Source organism: Amphichorda felina (assembly GCF_050947745.1).
Source record: "Amphichorda felina strain 45539 chromosome Unknown scaffold_3, whole genome shotgun sequence".
Taxonomy (NCBI): domain Eukaryota; kingdom Fungi; phylum Ascomycota; class Sordariomycetes; order Hypocreales; family Bionectriaceae; genus Amphichorda; species Amphichorda felina.
Window position 1 is genome coordinate 12,017 of NW_028145047.1, and position 22,985 is coordinate 35,001.

Here is a 22,985-nt window from a genome sequence, read left to right on the forward strand (position 1 = left end):
TTCTATGCACGACATCAATAATGAAGAGTAACAAACTTCTCGCCCAGCTCGGACTTGTCGTGGGCTTAGCCCAAGTCTCGGCGTCAAATCCGGCACCGACAGTGGACTTGGGCTACTCTCTTCATCGGGGTACAATCGAGGTAAAACGCTTCCATGCCAAACCGCATAGACCTTTCCTTAGCCATTTTATCGTGTAGATCTCAAAGAGCGGCTTCCGATACCTCAACTTTACCAATGTGCGCTATGCGGCACCTCCGACGGGGGAAAACCGGTTTCAACCACCAGCAGCTCCAGATACAAATCGCACAGTTCAACAGCCTGGGTTGTATAGTATCATATGTCCCCAGGCCCAACCGGGTTGGCTGAGCCTGTTCGGACAGCCAGTGGGAAATCTTACAGGTGTTCCGCCAGTTCTAGAATGGGACCTTCCTGCCCTCAAGCCCGGTACCAACGAAGATTGTCTATTTCTCGATGTCCTTGTCCCTGAAGAGGTCCATGAAAAGAAAAATTCTAATACAAGTGTCCTTGTCTTTCTTCACGGAGGCGGCTATGTCCAGGGATCCAAGACGGCATATGGGCCTGGGGTCGGGCTGCTCGAAGCTGCTGAGGAGAATGGCCAAAGTCTGATCTATGTTTCGATCAACTACCGTCTAGGCTTGTTTGTAAGAGGTTGTTTATATTTCCTTTATGTTATCAAGGTTGCTGATGATACTGAGCAGGGTTGGTTAGCTGGCGTGGATATATCAGAGCTGACTCCGAACCTTGGGCTACTTGACCAACAGTTTGCCTTGAAATGGGTTCAGAAATACATTCATCTGTTTGGTGGCAACCCAGACAATGTCACCCTTATGGGAGAGTCTGCTGGGGGCGGGTCAATTATGTACCACATCACTTCCACAGATGTTCCATCAGGCGCGCTGTTTCAACGCGCCATTCCTCAGAGCCCCTTTACCATTGACATACCGCCATTGTCCCAGAAAAGAACACTCCGCAAGGTGCTCGATGCGGCTTCTGTGGAGTATCTCTCTGATTTGAAGAATATATCTAGTGAAAAGCTACAGAAAGTCAATGGTGTCGTCGTGGGTAATGCAGCGCCTTATGGAACCTTTGAGTTCGGTGAGTACATACGTCCCCTACTTAACAGTTTTTCACAAGGAAACCCTTTCTTAGTAGTGAGCCGTGGGCTAATCGTTCCTAGGGCCCGTATCTGATGGTTCAAGATACCCCGGATACCCGCCAGAGCTCCTAGCCAAGGGGCAATACAACCTGTCTATCGCTATGATGCAAGGCCACAACTCAAACGAAGGTGCCATCTTCGCATCACCATTCGTCAATAACCAGTCAGATTATAGGTACTATCTTTCTGGTCTTCTCCCTGAGAGCTCTCCAGAAACCCTATCCACCATAACGGATGACCTGTACCCAGACGATTTTAGTGGAAAATATGGATACGAGGATCAACACGGCCGCGTGACGCAAACACTGGGCGATGCGCTGATCGATTGCAACACGTTTTACCTCGACAAGGCTTTCCGACCCAACAATGGTAGCTACGCCTATGTATTCTCCGTCCCCCCCGGACTACACGCTTCCGACCTACCATATACTTTCTTAGACCCTGATGAGCCAAGGTCCGCCGTGAACAGTACTCTAGCACGGCTCATGCAGGGATACTTTGCGAATTTTGCTACGACCGGCTCACCAAACTCTCCGCGTCTACCGCCGTTTCCAACAGGAGAGAACTTGATTGCGCAGAACCTTAATAATACTAATTTTGGACCCATAAAGGATAAGATCTCTGTTAGGCGATGCAATTGGTGGCAAAGTGGGAAGTTTAGAGAGTAAGGTTATAGTGATAAGGCTGCCGGCGAATTTGGTGCTAAGACACGGGGTATTATGCTTGAACCACTGGCTATACCGCTGGAAGGGAAAGCTCAGGGAGATATAGCTCACATCCCCGACCTTGGTTCAGGTTAAAAGAAATATGCTTTATTATCTACAACCTGGCTGAAAATCAATATTAATCAAAGTAAAGTCGGGAACGTAGGGTCAACCTGATTACTACGGACTTTTACGCCATTTTCCATGTGTTTGGTGTTGGCTGTGTGAAGTAAACGTGGTCGGGGCTAGCATGCAATCCTATAGAATCATAAGCAGGATAGAGTTATCATCAAGCTGAATACCATCAAATGGAGAAGAGAGTTGTCGCCGAATTCCACAGGCTAATAAGCTGATAAGAGACATGCGGATTTATAACGTTAATAAAGCTATCGTCCTAAAATCCACTACACGAGAGAAAATATATTAAAAGACCTACCCCTAATATCAAGTAGTCGACTTTTACCATACTAGATGTCACACCCTTCGCGACCTAGAACTCGGCAGGCTTAGTTCTCACCATCAAGGGCGGCTTCTCCCAAAGAGTATGCATCCGTGAATCTCGGTGCCAGTCGACATTATCGCCGACAAGCTCCAAGTCATATCGGAAAATTAACTTGGCCATTGTTGTTTGTAGCTCCATCCACCCAAGGCTATAAATTAGTTAGGCATTTGTCACATGTTAAATACTAGAGGTATACTTGCCTCCTCCCCATGCACGACCGTGTGCCGTACGAGAATGGCTGACTCGCTTCAAGATCATCGGTTGGGTCGGTCTTTAGCCACCTATCTGGGTTGAACGTCCAAGGATCGGAAAAGTTTGCCGAACACATGCTTGATGCCATCGGACTGGTTGATACAATAGTCTTGTCATATATGTGTTAGTCGACGGGAATTTCATTCCAAGGTGTTGAGAGGTTACTCACACCACTAGGCAGGTAATGGCCGTCAACTGTGCTACCTCCGTGTGGGACAACTCTAGGAAGGGCAAACGGGAGGGGCGGATACATGCGCATGGCTTCTTGAGCGACAGCCTTAAGGTACTTGAGTGTACCAGCGGTAGCAGCATCTATTTCGTCGTAGCTTTTGAAGGCGGATCTCACTTCTTGCTTAAGCCTCTTCATTGCGGGTGGGTTGTTGAGCAGGTAGTAGGTCATGCACGACAGAGTGGTCGCGGTAGTCTCACTCCCTGCAATACTAAGTTCAATGTTTAGATATGCCTTTATCTTCTTCAAGTTCCTGGACTGACTTACACAAAGTCAGAAGAGTGGGCGGCGATCTGTACGTCTGGTATATTGGCTTGATCGCGTGCTTCGATGATCTTGGTGAGAAAGTCCGCGCGGTCAGATTGTGCTGCCAGTCGTCTTTAAGGTGAGAGCCCGTTAGTTTAGTTACCAGCGGCATATCAAGTTCGGTCTGTCAGAGGAGAAGCTCTTACTTTTGAACCAAATCCATGGTGTACTGCTGGTGTTTGCGATTATCCTCCATCAGCTTATTGATGAGCCCAGTGAACACTCTTTGGAAAATGGCAGCCAACATGGCAAAACGGCGGAAGCAGTCCGCCAAAGCGCCCAATCGTAGGCTCTTGGTCACAATAGAAACCCAAAAGTGCTCAGTCCCGGACTTGACTCCTCCAAATTCTTCACCAAAGGCGAGACTGCCAATGATGTCAAAGGTGGTCAAGTTGTACCACATGACAATGTCAGTGCCCTGGTTAATCTGGCTGGCCTCCCCAAGCTTGTCGATAAAGCAATCGACACACTCGGCGACGAGGGGCTCTTGGGACTTGAGAGACCGGTCGGAAAACGCGCTGCTCAGATACCTGCGCATCTCGGCATGGCTTTTTGGATCACGCTCGCTGACGATGGAGTGGGCCTCGGCCGCAAAGTTTCCGCCATCATAGAACTCGCTTTTAATAAATGGCTCCACGCCCTTGCGCACGCCATAAATATCTCGCCACGAGCTGGCTGTGCTGAAACTGAGTTCATTGGGTGCAACACGAACAACAGGCCCTGATGGAAAGTAAGAGGTGGATCTAGTCATAGGTAGGACGGGGATGGTTACCGTATTTTTCATGTAGCTCTAGCTGACGATATGGCTGTCGACCGCTCATAAAATTATACGAGTAAAGTGCCTTGGTGGCTTAAGTATACGTTGTAATCGTCGGGCTGATAAAAATCAATCTTTGTGCTTACATTGCTGAATGAAGCCGAGAAGGGGCCAGGAAATTTTCTCAGCGGATGAGTCCACCACGCAACTAGCTTATTGAGAACCCAAATGGTAAAGGCCTAATAATCCTTGAAGTCAGCCTTATTTTATCCTTCTTTTTTTTATAGCATTTGGCTTGTCCACAGTTAAGGTAGTAACTGACCACGCCTAAAAGTTCGAACTTCATGGTGATGGTGGGAGCACTGAGAATGATTTAGGGTAGGTCATTGAGGTTGTGTGTGCGAAGTGCGGAGTACGAGTGTCAACATTTAGCTTAGTGAGCGCACTTGTGCAATAAAACCACTACCAAATCCAAGATTCTGTACTGGCTAGCCTCGGAAATTTATCCCTACGGATAGATCTGCATACTTTACCGGCGGATCCATGCATGTGCTCGGACAAGGCGTCCGACATTCAGGAATTGCTGGTTGGTTTGGCACTTCCCAAAACGGACGAACCCGATAGATTTTGGTTGGCGCCCTACCACATTGAATGGATCCCCCAGCGTCGCATTCATTGCTCATCAGATAGTGCTTACAGAACAAATTTTGTTGGCTTGGCACTCATAATAATGTGTCATTATGAGTAGGACAGTTGGTACGGGCGGACTGGGAATTTATCATGATATTTATCCGTCGTCCTGGCGAGTCCTTTGGCCGCCTGAGGATTAATATTTACACACATCAAGACCTATACTTTTCAACTCAAATATTCTAGCCATGCCTGTCGAAAACACGATCTTAGCAACGGAGCGACTGCTGCCCCGGACGAAGTCCGTGGGAGAAAAGGCCACAGCATTGTCCCTGCTGGACGCGACCACCGCTAATTTTGCCCTCACCAACGCGATTTGGCTCTTTGAGCCCCCCAATCCTGAAACATTCAATGGCACCTTGACAGATCACTTCCGCCAATCCCTCCGGGTTGCTCTTGATGCCTACCCGCAGTGGTGTGGTCGTCTAAAGTCCGTCACTACTGTTGACGGCACCGTGGGAGATGAAGCCAAGCACTTTCCCCCTCATGCTCGGCGCTTCGGTCGTGTATACGTACACTACGGAATCTCCGACGAGCCCGGTGTTGAGTTTATTACGGCGAAGAGCTCAGCTACTTTGGATACACTGTACAAAGTTTCTCGCCCAGCGGATGAGCCGTTGTGGGACCGAGAGCAAAGCGATCTAAAGGAATTCGTACCTTCGACGGCTGTTGTTGGCTCTCTCGATTCCAATGAGCCGAATGAGCAAGGCTTACGAAAGCCGCTTATGGCTGTTCAAGTTACTGAGTTGGCCTGTGGTGGTGTGGTTCTTGCCGCTAAGAGCACCCATCCTCTCGCCGACATTTCAGCCTTGGTACAGTTTATCAAGGACTGGGCTAAGGTCAGCCGTGCTACGCTGTCTGGAGACCCTGAGCCGACTTTGCGTCCCGTGTTTGACCCGGGACGATTGGATTCTCTCGCCGCCGGAGACATTAACGCTGAGCAGCCGGATGAGGCACTTATTCAGCAAGCAGAGGGGCTTCCGCTGCATCGTTACGACTGGTGGGCACCGGCTCCAGATGCTCCCTCGGTCAACCCCCCCAACGTTTTCCAAGGCAATGATCTCGCCCCCGCTGGCAAGAGCATGCCATGGTCTGAGTGGGATGTCAGAGCACCTGTGTCTAGCTATATCGTCCACTTAAGTCGAGACCAGGTTGAATCTATTTGGAATAAAACCACCAAGGGCGGTTCCTACAAGATCTCTCGGCATGACGTTGTGTTGGGGCACATTTGGTCATGCATAATGCGTGCTCGGAACTTCCAAGAAGACTACGGCCCTGTGCACTGTGATCTGGTATATGGGTTGCGGCCCGTGTTTCAGCTAGGGGAGGATTTTATGGGCACTCCCATGATCATGCTCAACGTGGAAATGCCGGGAGCTGACTTGACAGTCGTGCCAGCGGCTGCCGGGAAAGATGAGGCTGTCTCTCTCCAGAAGATCGCTCAGCGTGTTCGTGAGACGATCTCCAAGGTAGGGCAGCCGGCAAATTTGGCTGCGCACTTGCACAGTGTTGCGTACGAGAAGTCGCCGCAGCGCATCTGGCAGGCTTTCCTGGGTAGACGCCATATCCTGGTGACTACATGGGCGCGCGCTGGCATCTACGATATTGACTTCGGACTCGGGTCTAATATTCGCTACGCTGATGGTATTGTTCCAAACATGGATGGATGTGTCCTGATCAAGGAAGCACCGCCGACGACCAAGATCTCATCGGCCTCGGGATCGACTGTTCCATCATCCTGGACTGACAACGGCGTGGATATAACGATTCACATTGGCAAGGAAGACATGGAACGATTGCTCAAAGATCCGCTATTGCTTCCAAGGGTTTAGAGATGGGGTTGAGGTATTTCACAAGAAAAAGGTATATCGATGGATTGAATGGGTAGGTCTGCTGTGTCTTGGTGGAATGTGTCGAGTGTACTGGGGTTAGTACCTGCGACAATGGGAAAAACAATGAGAGCACCTTGGCAATGATTACGGACATTCTTCCCAAGACATCATGAGTTGTCTCCTTCATTAGTGTATGGAAATCAAAGATCTTATTATGGAAATCGTAGATAACTAAGTCTATATTGTGTCGCCGCACTTGAATCTTTGTTCCTTACTTCCTCCGTTTGAACATAATGCGCCCTGATGGGTTGGGTAGGTTTTGAGTCTCAACAACCAGACTCGGCGGACGCTGTGGCTTACCCTGTGGAAACTTGAACTCGTAGTTCATTAGGAGATGCACCATGATGGCCTTGATTTCCGCTGAGGCAAAGTTACGACCAGGGCATGCGTGGCGCCCGTATCCGAATGCCATACTAGACGGATGAGAGGCAGCGTAGGCTACGGATGGTTTCTTCTCATCATCAGTGGTGTTGCTCAAATTTGTATTCTCTTTTGAGAGCTCGTCAAATCGAAAGCCCTTGTACTTGTGTGGCTCGTCAAGGAACTTGGGGTCCATGGAAACGGCGTGTGCTGGGATGCCGATGGTTGTGTTGGCTGGAATGGTGAGGCCATCGGACAGCTGGAAGTCTTTGGTGACAACACGCTCAAAAGTAACTATATATATGGTTAGCTGTCTAAACTTTATCAAGACCATCGAAGTGCTGGTTTCTCACTCAGCAGAAGCGGATTGAAGCGCTGACTCTCCTTCATGATGCTGTCCAGTTTGGTCATGTTCTGGAACCCATGACGATCGAGCATGCCATCCACAGAAATGTTAGATTCAATCTCTTGTCGCAGTGGCTCGATGTACTCTGGCATGGAACACAGGTCGTAGATCAGTTGGCTTGGTGCAGCAGCACTGGTGTGAATGCTGGCAAAGCTGACCTTGAGCAAGATCGAAGCGAGGAATGCCTTGTCTTTCTCATCGCCCTTAGCATCCTGGTCCATCCAGAACAGCAAGTCCGAAGCAGCCTCGCCAGTAGCTTCGCGCTGTTCGAGCAGTGGGATTGCAGCGTTTTCTGCAGCGGCATAGTGGTTCTTGATGTTTTGAATTGCCGGGGTGAACCGGGCCACGAGAGGCTTCAGATACTCGGGATATGGCTTCAATGCCTGGGCACCAATGAAACCGTCGATGGCAAAATCAATGGATGATTTGACCCATTCCTTGTTCCGGCTAAGGGTTGTCCCGCCAAACATACGGCTAGAGACGCGAGCCACGATCTGGGTGATTCGGTCCACAAAGTCGACCTCTGTCCAGTCATCGCAACCCGGAAAGTCTTCTTCAAAAGCATCCCGAATTTCTTCTTGTACACCTTCCATAACAGTCCCTAGAGGAGGATAAGCAAAAGGCATGAGTCCTTCCGAGGCGCTGGCTTACACAGATAGCGGTTGAGCTGACCTCGCACTACGCGAGGATGTAAAGTAGAGCGACTTCCCATTGTGGTGTATTTTCCTTCGAACATCTATTTCTGTGTCAGAAGGTCCATGCAGAAATCAAGTTCAGTGCCATACCTCGATGAATGTGGCCACAAAATCCACCTCATGAACGGGCGCCGACTTCAGATCTTCAAGATATTTGGTAGGCAGCATCAGTCGCTCACCCAGTTTACTAGGCACATAGTATGGCTCCACCCCGCCTTTCGCCTCTGCATAACCCTCTTGGAGCATACGCATGGAATCATGGACAAAACGGAGACGGTTCTTCTTGATTGACGCGGCATCCTTGCCACCCACAATCGGCACTCCCGGGATCAATCGCTGATGAGGCTTCGAGGCCCAAAACATGACAGCGATGAAAAGCACACCAAGAATGGTCGTTGCAATTGAATACGGAACAGCTGCTGCGGCAGCCAGCCGCTTTTCAGCGACCAGGTCTAGGAACTTATCAAGAGCGTGGTTTGAAGACATGATGATGCGTGTAGGTTGACACAGCACGATGTAAGCGCCGGAACAAATGAATGATACAATGAATTTGGAGACAAGGGCCAGACAGAGGTGTGCATACCGAGTGAAGTGTTCTTGGGTTTACATAAATTGAAACACTTACAACAGACTGTAGGCTCCAGGTAGGAAATGTGGAGTGAGCAGGGGCTCGTTTAGTGGCGATAGTGGTGACAGCGTCTGCGGGAACGACAAATTGGTCAAAATCCGAGTCTACGCCGCCAGCCCCAAGCCCGCAACTGGCCGCATATGGAACCAAAGCAAGGGGTGTGACTTGCAGTACTGTGTCTACGGCTTGCACATATTGATGAATAGTTTATAAGTTGTATAATGGATTTCATAATTGATAGACATTTGGCGGCTACCAATGAGAACATCCCACATCGTAAATTTCATCTCCATTTGCCAGACTCCAGGTTGTATCCAACATGTCGGACGTCTTCGGTGCCTTCAAAGTCGACGCGCAGACTGAGAACAGCCGTGGCTTTAACACTCGACAAGTGCATTCAGGCGCAAAGCCTGATCCTGCAACCAAAGCACGAGCGGTGCCCATCTATGCAACTGCTGTACGCATCACCTCGTTATGTTATTATCCACGCAAGCTAGTTATATCTGACTATCAATGCAGTCATATGTATTCACTGATAGCGAACATGCACGCAGAGTGTGCAGTAATGAAGAAGCTGGTTACGTGTACTCGCGTATTGCCAACGTACGTTCAAACATGGAAGTCACACCACTTTCATTGCTAACAGGCATCAATTTCTTTCACAGCCAACTGTCGAGGTGTTGGAAAAGCGTGTAGCTGCCTTGGAAGGTGGCTCAGCTGCAGTCGCTTGCGCATCAGGTCAGTCAGGCGTCTTCCAGGCCATCCTGTGCTTGACGCATTCCGGAGACAACATTGTCGCCTCCACAAACCTCTATGGAGGAACGTATAGCATGTTCAAGCATCTTCTCCCACGCATGGGCATCACCGTCAGATGGGTCAACAGTGACGACCCAGAAAGCTACCGCTCACTCATCGATGATCGTACCAAGATTGTTTTCGTGGAGACAGTGGGAAATCCGCGAATCAGTATTCCTGATCTTTCGGCCATTGCAGACATTGCGCATGAAAACAGGGTTCCCTTTGTGGTAGATAACACGTTTGGGGCGGGAGGCTTCTGGTGCCCTGCAATCGAGCACGGAGCTGACATCGTCGTGCACTCGGCTACCAAATGGCTAGGCGGGCACGGCACCACTGTCGGTGGCATCATTGTTGATTCAGGACGGTTCGACTGGTCCAAGGCCAAAGACAGGTTCCCTCACTTGAATCAGTCGACCAATGGCCCCATGGACTTCTCTTACGCCAACAACTTTGGCAACTTTGCCTTTGCTATGGCGCTGCGCATTGAGGTCGTGATGGAGGTGGGTTCCGTCATGAACCCTTTCGCCGCTCAACAGATTCTCTTGGGGATAGAGACTCTAAGTCTCCGATGTGATAGAATCGCGGCGAATGCCTTGCAGACGGCCCAGTTCCTGGCTCAGCACCCTCGCATAGCATGGGTCAGCTACCCTGGTACGCAAATGTCGCTGGCTGAGGCAGGCCTCGGGGCCATATCTTGAGAATGCTGACACTCCATAAGGATTGATCACCGATAAATATCACGAGATGGGAAAGAAATACCTCAAGCGAGGATTCGGAGGGGTGTTGTCATTTGGCGTCAAAGGCGGCACCTCAGCTAGCAAGTACTTTGTGGACGCACTCAAGTTGGTATCAAACATGACAAAGTGGGTTCTGGGTAAACCATTGATCCCCTCACATTCAGGAGCTAATATGGATCTTGTTTTTAGTGTTGGTGATTGCAAAACCATGGCAACCCATCCTTGGAGCTCGACGCACTCGATTATGACGGAGCAAGATCGCCACAACGCGGGCATAACAGAGGTATTATTGACAGCCTTCAATTTTACAGTCTCAATGGTTTTATCTAAACTGACAATTTGGGCTATAATAGGATCTCATCCGCTTGTCAATCGGGACAGAGGATTCTGATGATATTGTCAGCGACCTGGCTCAAGCACTCACCGCTATACCGGAAACGGAGCTCAACAATGGCTAGACTTTCATAGAGGAGGAGGCTAATGAAGAAATTTGCACTAGGGAGAGCAAAATAGGAAACACGAGTGGTCTTGTGGCACCGGAAAATTGCATCGCCATTGACTTGGAGTATATTTGTACTTTATAGCCAGCGTATGCCACAAAGGGAACCTCAGTGATAAATAAAAGTTCAAAGAGCGTGTCGCAATTTTTGTGCTTGCTGTTTGTTGTTGGGATTATCATCCAGCACCGTCTACAACGGACGAAATACCAAGCAGACGTAAAGTTTTACGGCATTACCCTTCCAACATGACAACATGACCGAAGATATGTATATGATAAACAAAAGAAGGTATAATTACTTTCAGAAAAACACAGGATATGCTCCAAGGGCAGTCCATTCTTGATTTCTGAAGTCAGGGCCAGCGCTGGATGGGTTCCACATTCATCGAGTCTAGGTAAACCCAAACGCGTTTACTATTTCCATACCTGACGAATCCCGAATCATCCGTTACAGGTACTTACTCGTTTAGGACCTGTGCGAGAGCGGACAGGTGGACTTAAACGGAAACCCCTAGGCCCCGAGCCGCTGGGCCCCTGCAAGTGGGGGAGAGGGTGCTAGATGGCCACAGTGACAACCAAGAACTCTGTCCAGTTATCTAGGAAAAATTTTAGCGCATAAAAACCATTTTCCGCCCTCTATTTGATACACAGTGCTAAGAAAAAAAAGCTCTTTAGGCGGGACCAAAGCGGCGGCTCACCCTGATCATCGTAAGGATGAGGTCTCGGGAGGGTCGATATGCGCGATGGAAATGCACTCAGTTTTATATCTGCACCAGTCAAGTAAAGTTGTTCGTGTGATTAATAGTAATTAAAGCTCCTCCTCTACAACATGTTTCCTTGCAGTCGATCCCATCAGATATTGGGCAAGGCGGGGATAGTCACAAATCAGCGTTAATCCGACTAATGGCAAGAATGGATGTCTTTCTGCTTCTCATGGAGGCCAGGACTAGTAACAGCATGTCAATTGGGTGGTTAAAACTGCACGGATAGTGTACCAATGTATTTTACGAGACCATACGCCCAGAATGGAATCTCCGGTAAAGGGGCGTTCAGCCGACACTCCTTCAAAGCACCAGCATTTATTCATCACATTGTGCACTTTGAGCCATCGCTTCACACAAGTATAAATTCCATTGTATCCTCCGAGAAACTAACTCTGAAGTATCGCCTGCAAGCGCACAATGCGCTGGGCGAGTCCCTTGGCCACGGCACTATGTGATGTCCATTTATAGCTCACACTCGACCCCTTAAGCCCCGCAACAAAGCTGTCTAGTCTCTGCAGCTGCAAGCAAACTAGGGTCGCAAAGATTGTGTACCGCTCCTCCAAAGTGTCAATTTGGTAGCTTCCGAGCGACATGCGAGGGGGCTGCTGCTCTGAATGCCGCCGCTGGATCGCCTCCGGTCGTGGGGTGTCCCGAGAGTGGCTGCTCTTCACTCCCACACTTGACTCTCGTTGGCTGGCATGTCTATTTGTCTCCCTGCTTCGACTCCACCACTGCGCAATCTCCTCAAAGATGGCAGTGAGCTTCTCGCAGATGATGAGCACAAGCATGGTCAGGCTCGAATCCTGCGAGCAGCCGGTGCATTGCGCTAGGGCGTAACATTGGGATATGTTGGTTTTGAGGAAGCCCAGTTTCTGCTCGCTGGTGCTCCATGCTGTTCGTTTTAAGGGGGTTGCCGCTGTCTCAAGAACTCTAAGGGCTGAGCCGGTGCATTCGCAGTCATCTGCTTCGATCTTTTCCATGGAATCCTTTGACGAGGTGGACATCCCTGGAGACGGGTCGAGGAGGGCAGAATAGTTGGAAAGGTTTTCTGGGATGTACATAGTGCTGTTAGATTCCAAGTCCATGGAGCTGTCAAAATACGAGGGATTTGTGCAGTTTCCGTATAAATGTTCGGAAAATTCCAGTTCGGGCGCTGCATCGTGAGGTCATCAGTCGAGATTCCTTCTTTCAACTGTCCTGCCGGCCGTGGAGTGCGGGTATTAGGGGAACCTACCAGATAGGGGCCCAGAGCCAATGACACCGCCATCAGCATGCAGAGAGGAATCCAGGAGCGCAGAGAAGTCCTCATCAAGTGTGGGAGGGTAGTGATCGCCCCGGTCGGTTGCAACATTACTCGATGTAGCGCTGTCCTGGTCAATGGCCATGCCCGGACCATCACGCATTTGCATGTCACTGCCTGCCGACGCATTGACGGCAGACAGTGCCTTCCGATGGGCGCTACCTAAGCGGCCGGGTTGTTGTTTGGGTGCGGCAGATCTGGCCGACGGATCAGGCCGACCTTTGGGGTCGTGGGGATGAGGGTCCCGATGGGTCCGTAGGGCTGACATTGTGCCACTCGCCTCCTCTCTATTGAGTGGGGATAGCATGTTAGTGTCAAAGATGGAGTCCAACGGATGATCAGATGGCTCTTCCGGGGCCTGGGAGTCGCTATTATGCGGCTCATCTTTCTTATTTTGCGTCTTCGTAGCCTCATATTCGCACTCGACACCGCGACTGTGACAGCGCCGACAGCCCGTCTTCTCACGGCTACACCCAAGCTGTTTCAACCCGTTTAGCCCACTGAAGTTTCATGAGTTGAGGCATAACGAGATTTCTGGGCATACGTGAGAGCGGGTGGGCATGAGACGGAAGGAGGTGGGGAGGAAGCAAGTATTTACCTTTTTCCTTCGACAAGCAGTGCAGGCAGACTTGGACAGGTTGGCATTAGCTAGGCGGTCCGGTCTGTTGGCCGACGCGAGATACTGGATATCGTCGCTGTCCTCACGGCCATATTTTAGTGTCATAAACATTGCCACCCTCTTTGACAGTAGCCAGCATATCTCCGAGTGATACCAGCGGGCAAAGATGACAATGCTTGGCCCATGGTCGAATTTTATGATCGAGACTGACCGTGGTCCATGGGTGCTCCCACGAGTCCCACGAGTCCCACCACGGTCGCTTAACACCGACCTACACGAGCGATGACGTGCGGGTGGGGGAAGGTACCTTCCACAAGAGCGCTAGTCAAGGTACGCTGGAACGAATCCACCAACCATGCACGGAGAAATTCCAACCATGCACGCGTCACTAAGCCTCTTTTACATAGGTGTAAACATTCTGTCGACCATAATGTAAGCGCTAGGCCTACCTTTAATGTAACGAGGTTAGCTGGGTTCGGCATGACCAGTGCTAGGATTAGGTTATGGTTATTTTGTTAGGGTTAAGTCCGCTAATTGCCGAGGATACGTATATAACCTGCAAGTTGTGTCAACTGTAAACTCTCCCCGTGCATGTTTCCCGTGCATGTTTCCCGTGCGTGCTTGGTTGCTGCCTGCAACAGCAAAACGGGCCCTTGCTATTCGTACTTCGACGCGTTCCTCCAGGAGCGGGCGGCAAAGGGTCCTGAACTCCTGGTCCCGGGGCCAATTCCTGGTGGTGCTGCACTGCTGAGCCGCATAGCCGCAGGGTCCAGGCACGTCACTCCATCTTGTTTCCTCCTCATTGGAGCACTGCAACTCTAAAGTGGAGGCTATGCTGACACCGTGACACAGAGGATCCTGCGCGCAGCCACTGTAGTGTAGCATTCTACGAGCAGAGTCAGGACGACAGCGACCACTAGACCAGAGCGCTATCATCTCTCTAACATCCACTTCCCGCGTACCCGACCATCCCCTGCCAATAAGAAGGCATGGAAAATGGAGTGGTGGGCGGCCGTTTTGCCCGTGGGCCAGAAAGATTTGGGGGTTGGGGGCTCTTCGGTCCTCGAATATCTCATCACGTCTTGCTTCGGCAAGCGGCGGACTAGACCCTTCTCATTGCCGAATAGTATATCTATTTTGGCGCTCTTCTAGAAACCAGTGCTCGGGCCGATCCGCCCACTTTATAATAGTACTATGTAGTAACCGTATCTGTGGGCTGTACGTCTTTAAAGCGGCCAATCTAGCCCGAGGAGGTGTTGCCAAGATGGCAGAAAACACCATATGTCTCGGCAACTAATCCTCAATAGGCAACACGAATTTTGCGTCCCAATCCCTACTAGCGCGGTACATTACCATCATGGACTCGACTCGAGATCTGGCCCTGGTTCAGACCCCATCCATACCTAATTTAGGGAAGGAGCCCTTTGTGTTCCCAGCTTGGCATTGGGGGCTGCATAAGTAGGGCAGACTCGCCCATCAGGGCCCAAGGACCTTGAGCATCTAGGACAGCACTCCTCCGACTCTCCTCCACGCCCTGGTACATCATCCAAGCCTCGCCCAGTCTGATCTCATTCGTGGTCTTCAGTCCAGCTCTTGTGGTAATTCCATACGGCTTCTATGAACCTCAGGTCAACACCATTCACCGACCAGCTAGGCTACCGAACCACTCAGCTGTCGATGCCCTCTTGTGTCTTCCGCATATCATGGTGCGTTATTTCAATGCGTGAAGCCATGACATGCATGCATGTCAATCTAACAATCAACCAACAAGTCCAGCCACCTGCCGTTGGTCTTCAGCATTGATTAAGGCCTGCCATGCGGAACCGGGCCACCCGGCCCAAGACTGGCGCATCGCTAGCCATGTTACTTACATGTGCTCAAACATAGATCCATTCCTTCTCCCAGAAAAGGCAGTAAGCGCACCTCCCAGCCCCCAAACAAAGCAGTCCCTGCAGCCGGCACACGCATATACGGTGCCGATATCCGTATAGCCCACTCTACAGATATGGCGAGAGAGCCAAGGCGCTACCCATACCCCCAGGGTTTCTGCACACCGTAGTCAAGGGCCTTGGTCGATACTCTGGAGTTTGACAAGCTCATAGTATCTCCCCTTGACATCCATCAGCGTCCGATGTGACCCAGACTCAACAATCCGCCCGCAGTCCATGACTAGGGTCTGTCAGAAAATGCCCACACGCAGATGGAGAAGACAGTGGGCTGCCAGATCATTATATGACGGTAGCACTAGGGTCAAAGGCGCTTACCGTATATACAATCAGCATTCTGTACCGTGCTGATGCGGTGAGCAACGGCTATCGTTGTCCGGCCTTGTGCTGCCTTATCCAACGCCTCTTGAACAATCTTCTCGGAGCCCGAATCTAGTGCCGACGTCGCTTCGTCTAGCAAAAGAACTTTGGGACGGCGAAGTAAGGCTCGGGCAATAGCAACTCGCTGCCTCTGCCCTCCGGACAACATAGTCCCACGCGCCCCAACCATGGTGTTGAACCCGTCCCTGATTATCGTTAGCGTTAAAAACTTGTGGGCAAAGAGAGAACTTGCGGCAATGAACAGATGAAGTCATAGATGTCAGCATCCTTACATGCCTGCGTCATCGAGGTCTCAGATGCGTCATCGCCATTCGCGCCCAGCATGATGTTTTCGCGGATGCTTCCATCGTATAATGTCGGCATTTGACCGACCAATGCTAGGTGGCTGCGAATATTCCCGATATTCCAATCCCGGACGTCGGTGCCATCGACCACGATGCATCCTGAATCTGGATCGTAGAATCGCTCCAAGAGTGATATGATGGTGCTTTTGCCGCTCCCACTAGCTCCGACGAGAGCAATGTATTGCCCGGGCTCAATGGAAAGGTCAATGCCATCAAGGACCAGCTGGTCTGGCCTATTGGGGTAACTAAATGAAACATTTTGAATGTGTATGCGCCCCTCAATGTGCGAAGCAGAGGCCCCAGTGTCTTGCCGAGAGTCGATCTTTATCCGGCCATCAAACAATCTCTTGATGTCCTGCGCCGCGGCCTTTGCTTTGCCAATATCGGGGGCAAAAGAAAAGATTGCCCCTGCGGAAAAGGCACCGGCGACGACGGTTGAGTAACAGGCGAAAAACTGAAATATGCTGTAACCATCCGTTACGACGAGCTGGCTGCCATACCACATGGCCAGTGCGACACAGAGGAAGTTCAAGGACTGTGATGCGGCATACCACATGGATGATTGCAAGATTGACATCAGTGACTTGCGCCGCTGCCTCTCCAGGATGGAGTGGTAGTCTCGATGAATCTGGTCTTCTAGCGTGAGAGCCGCTACGGTGCGAATGCCCGCGCTATACTCGCACGCATAGTCTGCTGACGACTCGTAGACTTTCTTTGAGTGAGCTTCCAGGAGAGCCAGACATTTGAGGCGAATAACTCCGCAGCCAAGTTGAATGGGGATCGTGCACGCGCAGACAAGCCCCAGTTTCCAGCCAATGGCTACCGCAAGCACGAATCCAGCAACCAGCGTTGTCAGAATAACAAAGATGAAGCCCAGCGTCACCCCAGTCATTCCCTGGAGACTGGCCGCACTACTGGAGAGCGTACTCGCCAATGCTCCGGATGACCGGCCGCCCCCGAAAAAGAATTCGATATCTTGGTGGAGAATGGTGTCAAGGCTCTGGCGTCTTGCCTGATAGGTGAGTTGCTGCGAGTAATAGGAGAAGCAAAGCCCTTGGCCAAGCCATCCGATCACTGTTGTAAAGCCAATCATCAAGTACATCAAACACCAGTAATCAACTCTGTTGCGGAGTACGTCGTGCATTGACGGCTTGAGAGACATTGCCGAAATAATCTTGGCCAGGAAAATGGACTGCCTAAGCTATGCGTGAGACAGGAGCACCGCGAAGAAGGGATAGTATGGGGCTGACTTACGCCGGATGGCTCGCTCCTGCAACGACTGAGAAAATTAAACCGGCTAGCATAGGTAGCATCTGCGCCTTATTCAGTCTAAATACGAAGGATATGAGTGCCCATGTTGAGTCAGCTTGCTCATCCGGGAGAACAGGACCATGCACTATCCTGTTCTCTGTGCTGTTAGCACCGATAGTCGACTTCTCTTTTTTGAAAGTCGCGATTGGTCGCTTTTCCATGTCGCCTGTCATTATAGATGTATTGTGCGATGCGAGGGCGTCAGAAATCGAGACCCCCTTTCCATCTTCCATAGCTTGTTTCTGTACGAGTCCGTGGTAGACTCCGTGTTTGGCAATCAGCTCACTATGGGTACCCTGTTCTACCACATAGCCTGGAGACATGACTACAATATTGTCTGCGTCTCGAATTGTGGACAGTCTATCAACTTTTAGCTTTTTCCTTTAAAAAGGGGGGTCATGCATACCGATGAGCAACGACAACCGTAGTTCGGCCTTGCGCTGCTTTATTCAATGCCTTCTGGACCTGTTCCTCGGCCTTCACATCCAAAGCCGATGTGGCCTCATCCAGGAGAAGAATCCTCGGGTTGCTTATGATAGCCCTCGCTATGGCAATCCTTTGTTGTTGGCCACCAGACAAGAGCGAATCACGACCTCCAACCTGAGTGTGAAACCCGTCGGGAAGGCTGTTGATAAAGTCGTATGCATTGGCCGTTTTCGAAGCTTCTATGACGAGATCCTCAATCTCCTTCAGTGAAGCATGCTCATAAGGTGTTCCAATGATACCATGCCGGATGTTTTCGAACACGGTTGTCGCGAACAAGGTGGGTTCCTGGCTGACCAAGCCAATCTGTTGCCTTAGCCATGTAAGGTTCAGTGTTGTGATATCACGCCCATCTAGATCTAATGAATTGTCAAAAATGGTAACATGTGTAAAAGGTGATGCTTCTTACAGATTCTGCCACTCACAGGCATGTAGAACCGCTCCAGAAGACCTAAAATGCAGCTTTTTCCGCAGCCTGAGGGGCCCACGAGGGCCGTCATTTGCCCTGCTGGGAATTGGAGAGACACGTTGTCCAAGACAAGCACTTCTGGTCTCGATGGATAAATATGCCGAACATCTTTGAGCTCGATGTTCCCATTGACAGCTAATGGCCTTTCGCCTATGGTGAGACTAGGATCAATTGCAGATTCGCGACACACAGTTTGAGAGATCTTGGCGGTTGCCGCCATACCATTCACAAAGGCTTGTGTATGAGGTGCCACGTTCCCCAAGGCAAACGCTCCGGTGATAGTTGCAAATAAGACGGTCAGGATTGCTGACAGAGAGACCTGGTCGTTGACCAGCCATCTGGATCCTTGCCAGAATGTAAGGCCATAGCTCCAGAAGATGACCCCGTTCATGACAGCAATCATAAGAGCAAGAGAGTATCCACTTAGCATTCCTGCAGAGCGGGCCGAGATAATGTGCTTCTCATATCGACGGGTCAGGACTGGTTGTATCCCGAATGCAGTGACTGTCTTGATGGACGTAATGGCTTCCTCTACAACCGCAGCTCCTTTGCTATACGCACTAAGCGATCGGATCGTATATTTTGTCATGAAAGCCCCTGCTATGCTCATCGCTCCCACGATAAGTACCAGGGCAGGGAGCATCAGGAGCGCAAGTCGCCAGCTTTTCACGAAGCTGATGACCAACGCCGAAACAAACGTTCCTATGGCAATCAAAGATAGCGCCGACTTGCCCGTGAGTGCATCTTGAATCAAGTTCGTATCAACCGTGATACGATCGTTGATCTCACCTACACCGATGCCTTCAAAGTAGGCAATGTTCTGTCGGAGTACAGCAGCGAGGTATTTCTCCCGGATGCGTTGGACGATGTGTTCGCCGGAGGTCGTGAATCCTACAGTCGCAATGTAGACAGCTAGAAACTCAACCACTGCCAAGTACACGTAGAACAAGCACAGCTGATTGACATTGGATTTGAACTTGGACAGGTCGGCCTCGCCCACGAAGAATCCCCGGAAGGACTGTCCCATTTGTCCCAAGAGTAACTTTATATGCATTCAGCGACAAAGTTATTCTTTCAGGTAACGCTCAAACTCACCATCGCAAATGGGTTCGCAGCGCCAGCGATGATGGCCGCAATAGCCGAGACAATAAGAACCACGCCATCGAATGCGCTGGTGCAACTCAGCAGAAACCTCACCGAGCTGAGGTATTTTGATGGGCCAGCAATTTGATGCTCAAGGACCGCTTTCTCACTTTCTCCCAAGGTCATTGATCTTGTATGCTGAGAGGCCGGGGCGGCTGCCTCTTCGTGTTTCTGATGACCCTCGGGATGAGAGCCTTCTTTCTCGGGGTGGCCCATCGTGGCCAATAACTCGATTTTTGCACCTGACAGTGACAACCGTGAGAATCATTGAGGGGCTGGATTGAGATTTATTGGTGCAGCATCATTCCGGTCTTATTGGGCCCATCTCCAATTGATTGAGGGTAGACCTGCAGATCCTCCTTACATAATTACTCTGGCTGTGTTTCACCCTTTTCGGCTCGGTCCGAAGGGGACCCATGAGCTGATACTATTTTTAAATTCCATCTGCACATTTTTCAGCTGTCCATCTCATGCACATGTACGTACCACCATAGATGCCGTGTAGAGCACTCGCTTAATAGACCTCTTCCCATGTACCCTTGTCTACCTCTCTCTTCTAACTTTAATGTTAGAACGTGGAGGCAACCAAAGTCCATTCAGAGTCTCAAGTACCCTTATTCTTTTCAGCATGAAACTGTTGATATAATTTGGTTTATGCCTTTATACTTAGCCTTTTGATCGAAACATGCCGAAGGCGTCAAGCACGAAATTCACGGCAAATTCAATAAAGTTATCAATGATCTGAAGATTCGACACGATCCGTGGAACTAAATTGGGAACCCCGTGCTACTCTGGTTCACTACTGGCCTCCTTGTTGCGTTGAACCTCATGTAGCAGGCTTACATCTAGTTCAGCTTTCTTTCCTTGAATCGAACATTTAGCTCAGGCTTCCACCACATGACATGGAGCTGACTTTCTCCCTCCCAGTCAAGATTGGAATTCACCAACTCAAGGTCGTATTTCCATAGCATCTTAGCCAGAATCAAGTTTATTTCCATATACGCAAAGCTTGGTTTAACGTCATTAGCGGCACATTCCAATCTTATCAGAAGTCCCCATGATCGTTTACTTACTTCTGGCCGAGACAGCCTCTAGGACCCATGGAAAAGGGCTGACTTGCCTCTTTAACATCGGTCGAGTTGGGATCTAGCCACCGCTCTGGCTTGAATGCCGTCGGGTCGGCAAAGTTTTCTTCGCTATGGGTAAGTGTCCAAGCATGCGTGAAGACTTCAGCCTAAAAAAGCGTGAGTTTTCATTCCCGATTGGTTGCTGATCATCAACCTACACCGGCTGGGACATAATAATCTCCCACATTCATCCCAGGAGACGTTCTTGGGAATCCTTGGGATCCGGGAGCGTAGATCCTCAATCCTTCGCTGATAGTAGCCTGGAGATACGGGAGCTGCCGTGCAGCACTAGAATTAATCTCTTTATATGAAGAGAATCGGTCGGCAATCTCCCGCTGCAGCTTTTGGTAAGCATCTGGATTACGAAGCAAGTAGTAGGTGGTTGCTGCAAGAAAGGTTGCCGTGGTCTCCGCCCCGGCGATCCTATTGTCAAACGGTCAGTACCTAGCTGGAATATTTAGTCTTTTTAAGACTAGGATACTTGTCGCATACTCACGTCAATGTTGACACGTGAGCGGCTACCTCTTCTTTGCCGATGTTGCCCTCGTCATAATTCTTGACAACTGTAGACAAGAAATCTTTACGTGTCGACTTCTTCTGTAAACGCCTGGGGGAACCTGTCAATCAAAACCCCTTCACAACCGGTGCTTTTACTTACTGCTCCACCTTGCGCCGGCTATATTGGGAGTTCTGGTTTTGCACAGCCACTGTGGAAGGGAATAAAAGCTTGGACAATGTGGCAACACAAGGGAGGCGGCGGAGATTGTCAACCAGAGTAATGAAGTACAGATGGCTAACAATCAGCTCGGACCAGCTATGAGGTTTACCTTGATAGCACAACAGTCCATTCATCAGTGATGAACCCAAGAAGTTACATGCTGAGGGGCAACCTGAACTTACCGGCTTTGACACTGTGGAATGACTCCCCAAAGGCCATCTCTCCCAAGGTATCGAAGCTAATCATCTCATACCACTTGGACATGTTGATTCCTTTAGCACAAGCCCCATCCACACCGATTCGTGTGATGAATTCTTCAACCGAATTTGCGATAATACTCTCTTGCGCCCCCAAGGATTTTGTAGAAAACGCCGCAGAAAGCATTTTGCGCATTTTACCATGTTTTTGGGGGTCTCGCTCGCTGCCAATGCACAGGGATTTAAATCCTGCTCCGTAGATGTCATAGAATTCGCTTTTGATGGGTGTTGGAGCACCGGCGACACGATGCCCATATATGGCCTTCCAAGACTCCACCGAGGCAAACGAAAGTTCATTAGGAGAGACTCGCACAACAGGACCTTGCTATGTCAATATCTTCTATAGCAGAATAGCGGGATTTAGAAGAAATGGAGTGGCCTTACCATATTTTCGATGCTGATCCTGGAGAACACGGTGCATGCGTCCGCATTGAGAGTGATACATTCGCCATACCTGGTAGTAAATCAATACTTAAAGCTTCAAAGGTTGACGATCAAGGCTTACCAGGCTAGAACGTGCCAGAAATGGACCAGGGAAACTAGATAATTTGTGAAAATACAGGTTGTACACGGCGCTCACAACTGCGTATGAAACAATCTGACATGAATTTGTCAGAATACCGAAGGCTCAATTTAGTTTAATTCAAAAACTAACAGCGCCCAAAACAGTGCCCAAAATGGTTGGAAGCGAAAATTGTACATCTGCAGAGAGGAGGCCTAAAAGGCCCGCTCGCAGAGAGGCGTATATAGAGGGCTCCATAGTCCAGTAATCAAGCTGAAGAAGCTATAGATTAATCATAAGTCGATGGACCTAGTATTGCCATTTTTTGGAGCTGGACGTCCCACCATGTTAAGGCGGAGGGGTAGGAACACAAGCACAAATTGGGAAACCCCGATTCACTGAACACTTTTACAAACAAATATTTGACCTGACTCTGTATATTATAAATTCGTCATGGCATTACTCGCTTGTGGTCTAATTTCGGCGTATTGATTAAATTGATAACTCAACTGGCCCTAAAACCCCGTTCCAATCTCTAGTGATGTTGTTTACATCATCGGCGGTCGGCTTCTATTCCAGGCAAAGTATCCATACATGTCTAGAGTACATGATTTAATGCATCACCCAGCTAGGAATGCATGAAAGCTCAGGCAAAAAGTCACATCCGGTGTTCCGTCTAGCTCCTAGAGAAAAGAGCAGGCTCTACGGATATAGTCATCTTTAACACTAATTCTTCATTGTGATTCTGCCCTACCTGTTTGGAGTATGGATAACCGATGGCCCCGCCCTAACCTCACAATCCTATAATAGCTGGCTGTTGTTTGTTACCACTATTGAGTCCAGGCGAATGTAGCATAAACCACCCCTTAAGCACGAAACGTGGACCAGGCTCTAAGCTTGGAATGTTCACCCAGCTTCGTATTCTCGTGCCGGGAGCAAGGGCAAGACAAATATGTGTCGTCTCGGGGGCGTCCAAAAAAGGTAATACT

At 49.8% G+C, this 22,985-nt stretch overlaps 9 protein-coding genes across 9 annotated transcripts; 4 read left to right on the forward strand and 5 right to left on the reverse strand.

The window, feature by feature from the left end:
- Positions 1–612: 612 nt before the first annotated feature.
- On the forward strand, positions 613–1,474 carry ACO1O0_002690 (uncharacterized protein; the record flags this gene model as incomplete). The annotated part of the gene is made up of 3 exons (XM_083192155.1): positions 613–621; positions 783–1,116; positions 1,437–1,474. The coding sequence occupies 3 exons, from the start codon at positions 613–615 to the stop codon at positions 1,472–1,474; spliced, it is 381 nt and encodes a 126-aa protein (XP_083051212.1).
- Positions 1,475–2,759: 1,285 nt separating this feature from the next.
- On the reverse strand, positions 2,760–3,921 carry ACO1O0_002691 (cytochrome P450; the record flags this gene model as incomplete). Its single annotated transcript, XM_083192156.1, has 3 exons — positions 2,760–3,075; positions 3,132–3,242; positions 3,317–3,921. The coding sequence occupies 3 exons, from the start codon at positions 3,919–3,921 to the stop codon at positions 2,760–2,762; spliced, it is 1,032 nt and encodes a 343-aa protein (XP_083051213.1).
- Positions 3,922–4,805: 884 nt separating this feature from the next.
- On the forward strand, positions 4,806–6,449 carry ACO1O0_002692 (uncharacterized protein; the record flags this gene model as incomplete). The annotated part of the gene is made up of 1 exon (XM_083192157.1): positions 4,806–6,449. One exon carries the CDS (start codon positions 4,806–4,808, stop codon positions 6,447–6,449), a length of 1,644 nt encoding a protein of 547 aa, XP_083051214.1.
- Positions 6,450–6,720: 271 nt separating this feature from the next.
- On the reverse strand, positions 6,721–8,456 carry ACO1O0_002693 (cytochrome P450; the record flags this gene model as incomplete). Its single annotated transcript, XM_083192158.1, has 4 exons — positions 6,721–7,163; positions 7,223–7,876; positions 7,927–8,011; positions 8,061–8,456. 4 exons carry the CDS (start codon positions 8,454–8,456, stop codon positions 6,721–6,723), a joined length of 1,578 nt encoding a protein of 525 aa, XP_083051215.1.
- A 461-nt stretch (positions 8,457–8,917) lies between these two features.
- On the forward strand, positions 8,918–10,094 carry ACO1O0_002694 (putative secondary metabolism biosynthetic enzyme; the record flags this gene model as incomplete). Its single annotated transcript, XM_083192159.1, has 2 exons — positions 8,918–9,055; positions 9,264–10,094. 2 exons carry the CDS (start codon positions 8,918–8,920, stop codon positions 10,092–10,094), a joined length of 969 nt encoding a protein of 322 aa, XP_083051216.1.
- A 46-nt stretch (positions 10,095–10,140) lies between these two features.
- ACO1O0_002695 (uncharacterized protein) lies at positions 10,141–10,591 on the forward strand (the record flags this gene model as incomplete). The annotated part of the gene is made up of 3 exons (XM_083192160.1): positions 10,141–10,238; positions 10,323–10,416; positions 10,487–10,591. The coding sequence occupies 3 exons, from the start codon at positions 10,141–10,143 to the stop codon at positions 10,589–10,591; spliced, it is 297 nt and encodes a 98-aa protein (XP_083051217.1).
- Positions 10,592–11,782: 1,191 nt separating this feature from the next.
- Positions 11,783–12,805, reverse strand: ACO1O0_002696 (uncharacterized protein; the record flags this gene model as incomplete). Its single annotated transcript, XM_083192161.1, has 2 exons — positions 11,783–12,549; positions 12,631–12,805. 2 exons carry the CDS (start codon positions 12,803–12,805, stop codon positions 11,783–11,785), a joined length of 942 nt encoding a protein of 313 aa, XP_083051218.1.
- Positions 12,806–15,374: 2,569 nt separating this feature from the next.
- On the reverse strand, positions 15,375–19,608 carry ACO1O0_002697 (uncharacterized protein; the record flags this gene model as incomplete). Its single annotated transcript, XM_083192162.1, has 8 exons — positions 15,375–15,491; positions 15,605–15,714; positions 15,915–17,187; positions 17,241–17,256; positions 17,704–18,086; positions 18,440–19,267; positions 19,345–19,420; positions 19,442–19,608. The coding sequence occupies 8 exons, from the start codon at positions 19,606–19,608 to the stop codon at positions 15,375–15,377; spliced, it is 2,970 nt and encodes a 989-aa protein (XP_083051219.1).
- Positions 19,609–20,461: 853 nt separating this feature from the next.
- Positions 20,462–21,501, reverse strand: ACO1O0_002698 (uncharacterized protein; the record flags this gene model as incomplete). Its single annotated transcript, XM_083192163.1, has 2 exons — positions 20,462–20,583; positions 21,420–21,501. 2 exons carry the CDS (start codon positions 21,499–21,501, stop codon positions 20,462–20,464), a joined length of 204 nt encoding a protein of 67 aa, XP_083051220.1.
- Between the last annotated feature and the right edge of the window lie 1,484 nt (positions 21,502–22,985).